The sequence below is a fragment of the Juglans microcarpa x Juglans regia genome, chromosome 1S, assembly GCF_004785595.1.
Source record: "Juglans microcarpa x Juglans regia isolate MS1-56 chromosome 1S, Jm3101_v1.0, whole genome shotgun sequence".
Taxonomy (NCBI): Eukaryota; Viridiplantae; Streptophyta; class Magnoliopsida; order Fagales; family Juglandaceae; genus Juglans; species Juglans microcarpa x Juglans regia.
Window position 1 is genome coordinate 17,997,989 of NC_054595.1, and position 6,980 is coordinate 18,004,968.

Below are 6,980 nucleotides of genomic sequence, written 5' to 3' on the forward strand. Positions count from 1 at the left end.
TTTAAATTTTAATATAAAATATAATAAATAATTTAATTTTTTTAAATTTTATAATAATAATAATATTAAAAAATAATATTTTAAAAATATTTTATGATTCAAACTCAATTCAATATCTAAATACAATCAAATGGCCTTGGCTTTTACTTGGCGCCCTTTTTGTTTTCATTTCACTATAACCCTTTTTTTTATTCAATTTTTGGCGGGTGTTTCTTTAGATATATTAAAAACAAAAAGGGAAAAAGAGAGCAGATTTTTATTTTATTTTTATTTTTTAATAGATGGTAGGGGCAATAATGTTATTTACTATATGCCATGGGGGCTAGGGTTTCGCGTCCCATTTATATAAGGTGGTCTTTTTATCTTGATCTGCTGCAGCTGGTGCGTGTGTCGGTCCTCTCTCTCTCTCCTGAGCTCGCATACAGTCCTTCGCACTCCTTCACTGCACGTCGGTTTCTTTTAGATTCTCATACTTTCCGATTCAACAACCAATAGATTCTCCTTCCCTCTCCCTCTCTCTCTCTCTCTCTCTCTCTCTCTCTCACATTTATATTGAGGAATAAGCGTCATTTCCTGTGGTGCTTTCTCGCTCTGATTTGATGTAGTGGTGTCTCTGATCTCCTGTTTTGATCCGAATAGTTCTTCGTTTCCTCCGAGTATCGTAGGGGGTTTAAGGAGTCGTCCGCTTTCAGCTTCTTATTCGGCTATCGTATCTGGGTTTGATTCGAATCTTTGTAATAGATTGCGAAAAGATGGAAGATCTGAGCGATAAAGTGAGTGATCATGGCCTTCTTTCGCTGTTTGATCTGTGATCTTGATCATGAAAAGTCGTTGATCAGTCTGATTTCGTGTTCTGGTGCAGGGATCGGAGTCCGAGGTCGTGAATACCAAAAGCCCAAATGGCGGGGTTTCATCCGAAGAAAGCCACACAAAAACCTGCGCCGACTGCGGGACCTCCAAGACACCTCTATGGCGAGGCGGCCCAGCTGGTCCCAAGGTAAAGCAGAAAAAATTCCTGATTTATATTGGGGTTTCGATCAGATTTTTTTTTGGTTTTGTGAGCTGAGTATCTTCTATGTTGATTTTGCAGTCACTGTGTAATGCGTGTGGGATCAGAAGCAGGAAGAAGAGAAGGGCTGCTCTGGGTTTGAACAAAGAGGACAAAAAGCCCAAGAAAACAAGTTTTTGTGGAAGTAATAAGATAGGGGATAATACGAAGCAGAGGCTGATGGCTTTGGGAAGAGAGGTGTTGATGCAGAGGAAGAAGTTGGGGGAGGAGGAACAAGCGGCTGTGCTGTTGATGGCTCTCTCTTATGGCTCTCTCTGGTAGAAATTTTAGGAGCTGGATGTGGGGATCCTAACCTTCTTGCAAGTGTATCTTCTTTCTATTAATCAGTCATTTTAGAGTATTGTCACTAACTGTTCTTTTGGGACAAAATGGTTCTTCTGAGTGTTTCAACTTCCAACAACTGTAACAATGTAAGAATTGGAAATTGATCCTATTTTTGCTTATGTTGTCTCTTTGAATTCAATTCTACGTTTTACATTTTATTTACAATATAATTTTATTTTAAATTTATTAAAAAAATGTTTCTATTTTTTCAAGAAAATGAGAGGGAATGTGAAATTCATAATTCCCGCTGTTTTTTTTTTTTCTTTTGGGTTCATAGGATTATTGAGAAAGCAAGAGTGATTATTGCTAGAGCTTTGTTAGGTATAAACGGTACTTTTTTTTATTGAAAAAATAAATAAAAAAATTTGAAAAAGAAAATATCTTCTGTCTCATAGAAATTATTTTATTTTTTAATTTATATTATTTTATTAAATAGATATCTTACATGTCAACATTGATATACAGTTTGGTGTGTGAATTCGTTTGTAAAAAACTTTTCCTCCTTAAATTATGTTCAATTTGGGGGCAACGTCTAGGGTGATATTGGTTTGTCTTTTATCATAGGTACAAATATTATCAAGAGACATTTTGTTTTGAATCGTTACGCTTTGCACTTTCCCTCTTATAATTAGAAAGTGCAAAGCGTTAGATTTAAGATTTTGCTGAATTAAGTTTATAAATCAATCCAAAGTAACAAGTTAATAATCGGTCAACACATTAACTCATGTTCAATAGACCTATCTATTTGATACACCACTTAGACCAAATAATACACCATTTAGTTTGGTCAATTCTTTTTGATTTGAATTTCCAAGAGTTCCCATAATAAGAGTGAAATAGAAATATAAAATAGGTCCTATAAATTTATTGAACATTTAATGTTGTTTAAGAAACTCAACACGGCAGCTATAAATTTTGTAGGGTTTATTTTATGTGCTTATCTCTCTTCTACTCTAAACATTAGAGTTCAAACAAAAAGTCTAAAAATTCTAAATTCAATTCTTAAAATACTCGTATCAGAGTTTTAATGACTAATTAATTCTTCTAATGACACATATACCCACGAAAATATTAATGAAATGATAATACTTCTACTATTCTAATAATTGAGTGAGCCTTCAAAACTTTATAATTGTTGAAAATTAAAAATCCATGAATCGTAAGCACCTTTTGACCTTTGTGTTGCAATGAGCTCTAGATTGAACATCCTCAAACCCCAACATTGAGATTTCCGGAATCGAATTCCAAAACATCGAAGAACCTCCCTCCATCCCAACATCTTATCGTCCATTACTACAAGAGGATAATCGAAGCAAACTCCTTTACTCTGCTTCCATGGACAAGGATTTCCAGAGTTGGCATATGTCTTGTTTCCTTCTTTTTTTTTTTTTTTTTTTCAAGAGCCTTGTATCCGTTTCATATGACATTTGTTTTATGTGTTATCATACACTTGCTTTCCTCTATTTGGTGTTGATGTACAGAAATAAACGAAGAAATAAATTAAGAAAAAATGATTTCTAAAGAAATAGATAGCGTTGATGAAATTGAAGTAATTTTATTAAAAAATGTTTATAAATATGGAAAGTGCTTTAAAAAATAACATACTTGATTTGAGCCTGAATGCTAGTTATCGAACACGAATCTAAATTGAATGATGCAAGATATGGTCTTACGATATGCAAGTAGGAGTGTCAATATGCCAATATGTTAGGGGTGGGTAGTCCCCTCCCCGCCCCTTGCCCCACATGTCAGGGGGCGAGACGGACTCCCAATCCACCCCGTCCCCCGCCCACTTCAATAATGGACTGTAGTCCACTAAGCCTAAGAATTATTCGTGTTCAAAAGTGATCAAAAACTTATTTTTAGACCCATATTATAAATTTAAATTTGTAAATATGACTATAATTTAAAAATTATGTAGTTTTTAAATTTGTTAGTATATATTTTGTATAAGTTGTAATGTACTAAGGTGACTCTTTTATAGATTGTATTCACAATACAAGTCTCTCACTTAGCCATGTGAGATTCTTGTATTACCTTAACAATTTATAAAAGGGTCACCCTATTACACTACAACTTATACAAAATATTAAGTAAAAATTCTACTTGATACATATTACTATATTTATATATAATACAAATAATAAATATTTATAAATATGTATAGTATAAATATATATTTATATAATAAAATATCTAAGTGTAGGGCAGGGTTGGGCCCTCCTTGCCCTCGCTAGAGGGGCTAGATGCGGGGCAGGGTTGCGGGTTGCGGGGCCCCGCTATCCACTCCTACAATATGTGATACGATCTGTGAATCCAATACGAACACGACATGACACGAAATTAGCGAATTTGAATTTGATGTTAACGAGTTTGGATCAAAATAGATTGATCCATTAAGACACGATTTATAAACAAGTCAATAACAAGTTAACCTGCTTAACTTGAAATCAACCCGTTTTGACCCGTTTAGATTTTATTTCAAAATGAAAATTTTATTATTGTTGAGTTGTAATATTGATATTTCTCAATATGCTTATGTTTTTATTATTGGGATTGTAATTATGGATCTATACTCATATTTGTTGTAGAGTTTGTAATATCGGTTTTATTATATGTTAGAATTTGAAAAATATTAATGTTTTTTATTAGTAGGTAGTTTTATTTTTTTAAAAAGATATTGTGGCTACTAATAAATATTTATTTTAATTTTTATGTGAAATAATTAGGTCAAATGAGTTTTACATGTTAGTTCAACCCATTTAAATGAAATGAGTTTAAATGAGTATGTCAGGTTAACCTATTTCTAATTAATTATTAAATGAGTCAAGATGGGTGATACGACATAACTCGTTATTTAAATCGGTTGAGTTAGAGTTTGAAAGTTTGACACATTTAACTTATGGGTTGGGTTCTTGTTCATGACTTGATACAATCCGAAGAAATAATCTTCATAGCAGCCACTACTTCGCTAAATCCATTGCACACATGACGTGTAGACTGGGTTCACTAAAAAAACTGAACCATTTTGCTCTGTATCGTCTCTCAGCCATCGAAGCCCTCATTCAACCATTTTGCCCCCAAGCTCTCAAAGCCCTCTCGAAGCACAGCCACCGACCTCAGCTAAGCATGACCTCAGCCCTCCCCACCACGACCTCAATCCCCTAGCCCTCGGTCCCTCAGCCCTTGGTCCCATCTTAGTCCATCGACACGAAGCCGCTCTCAGTCCACCGAAATCCTCAGATCTGCTGGAGGTTTAGCATACATTTCTTGTTTTTTTTTCTCTGTTTACTCAATCTCTGTATTTCTCTCTGTATTTGCTATAAAGGATGATGAATATCACTTCTTTTACAATATTGTTTTACGTAGGGCACTCTTTGTATTTGCTAGAAAGGATACTCCTATAACTATTTTATAAATCATTTTACAAAAAATCCTCTATTTAAAACAAAGTTGTCAAAAATTGTGAGAAGGGTTGTCTTTATCATCACTTAATAGATTTTCAAGCATTAATTTAATTTGCACTTAAAAATTTGTTGAATAATTAGCCTATACTTCTTCTGGGACAGTTGCCTTTAGGATTTAAGATTCAATGATTTGGTAGAATAATTATTTATATGCATTTTGTGATGATGTGGGACCTCACCAAGGAACAAGACCTTTAGAAGCATTATTTAAGTGCATTAAAGGTAACTAGAAAAGAAAATCCTGAACTGAAATTTCAATGTAGCTTATCATAGAATAAACAAGTATGTATGCTTATAATGTATTTTATCATGTTACTTGGGAGTTCGCACTGTGTGCAGGGAGATGCAAGGTGTAAATTCTTCGTATGGGTGGATATACTTCATCTGCTAGAGGAGAATTTTCATGTAAGAGAGAATAAGGCTTCGAAGACGTGGGATGAAGTTAACACCATGTTTTGATGAAAACCATGTAAATTGTATATTGCTAAATCAACATGTGTAATGAAAACAGGTTGTGCACTTCAATCGACTTTGTAAACTTTAGCCTAACTCTTATTGTAGTTGATCGATTATGATCATTTTGGTTATAAGCAAGTAAAATTTTATTAATGAATAGATAGTTATTGCCCAAACACCTAATAATCAGCTCCCAAGTACACTCCCTTGACCTTTCCCATGATTTCAGAGTAGGCCTATCCTTGGCTCAGTCATGTGCAAGGACTGAAAAAAGAGTCCCATGTTGCCCCAATGACTTCACCCCAATAAGCTTTTTTGTTTTTTCCACTTAGAATTAACTATCAGCACTTATCTATACTGCTAAATTGGATTGGGCCCTCGAAAGTTTCAAGAGAGGATGTAGAAAACCATGCACCGCACCCACCCACAAGGTTGCTGCTAGTACTTTTATTGTTCATGTGTTCAAAAGTATGATACTAACCATAGACCACAATCACTGATCGCAAAACAGATGTTATCAACAAACTGACCGACATCTAATCAGCCTTCTCATAGGACAAATTTGTCAATATTATTGGAACCACCACGAAATCATCATATTGGCCTATATACTTGGCCTCTAAATAACAAATCTCATACTTTCTTTCTCATCCAATTTCGACAGCATCCTCAAGACTCTTTGCATCCAGTTATATCCATCTTAAACTGTAAACCCTTTTAAGCTAATCTTTCATCTACCAAATTCATTCAGTTCACTTCTTAAATTCACAAGAACTATCCATACAACTAAGTTTGAGTCCGCCTCACCAAATTCAGAAAAGAAAATCACCAGCATCTTACTGGAAAACTAACCTTGATGAGGTGAAACATGCACTAGATCTAAAAGTAGGTGTTTCTGAAAATAAAAACACCAAAAAAAAATTATGTCCAGCATCTTACCAGAAAATGTGCCTCAATATGGGCAATGCGCACGCACAAGAGCAGAATGAGTAGGCTATTGAAACTAAACAACTTCAAAATAATTTAAGCCACTTTGTCTTCAAACAAGTTCCAATCATGTCTTCAAAACTCAGGTTGTATTAACAAAAAACAATAGTTTACAGACCCTATTTTTCTAAAAAGAACACTATTTTCCTACATGCCCTAAGCTACAATACCCATCTAAGAAAACACAAAAATCACAGCTCAATGTACACATGAAGAACATAATAATATGGATGGGAAAATGGTAAAACATTTACGTACGAAGCTGAGCAAACCATTTGGCGAATCAGAGTTGTTGGAACTTGCCGCTGGTTTGGTCTGTTCAATCAGCTTGTGGGGAGTGGCGGCGCTGGGTAGACGTAGGAGCATCTCAAGGTGGTGCTGAACAGAGAGACCGTTGCGAGGTGGCGCTGGGAAGAGTTAGCAGATGCAGGTTCGTGGTGAGGAAGAGGGTGGGTTTTGCGTGATTCAAGTCTGGTATGCTCGGTTCAACGAGCTAGCAGCACTGGGTAGACGAAGGAGCCGCTCGGTGGTGTTGACGAGAAATACGATGTCGCTAGGAGGCACTGGGTTGAGGAAGCTGAAGCGGGTTGTTGTCGAGGGAGGAGGGTGGTTTCACGAGATGAATTTGAATTGGAGATGAAAATAGGAAACCAATTTTCAAATATAGAGTAAAAAAA

General features: G+C 35.2%; 1 protein-coding gene across 1 annotated transcript; it reads left to right on the plus strand.

The window, feature by feature from the left end:
• Window positions 1-360: 360 nt before the first annotated feature.
• Window positions 361-1,415, plus strand: LOC121245991 (GATA transcription factor 15-like). The gene is made up of 3 exons (XM_041143946.1): window positions 361-773; window positions 863-997; window positions 1,091-1,415. The coding sequence occupies exons 1-3, from the start codon at window positions 753-755 to the stop codon at window positions 1,328-1,330; spliced, it is 396 nt and encodes a 131-aa protein (XP_040999880.1). The 5' UTR covers window positions 361-752; the 3' UTR covers window positions 1,331-1,415.
• The last annotated feature ends 5,565 nt before the right edge of the window (window positions 1,416-6,980 follow it).

Bases quoted from the DNA above. Each gene is read 5' to 3' on its own strand.
- LOC121245991 (XM_041143946.1), top strand. From the start codon at position 753: ATGGAAGATCTGAGCGATAAA. The intron at 774-862 runs GTGAGTGATCAT...GTTCTGGTGCAG, and splicing joins TGGAAGATCTGAGCGATAAA to GGATCGGAGTCCGAGGTCGT. The intron at 998-1,090 runs GTAAAGCAGAAA...TTGATTTTGCAG, and splicing joins GCGGCCCAGCTGGTCCCAAG to TCACTGTGTAATGCGTGTGG.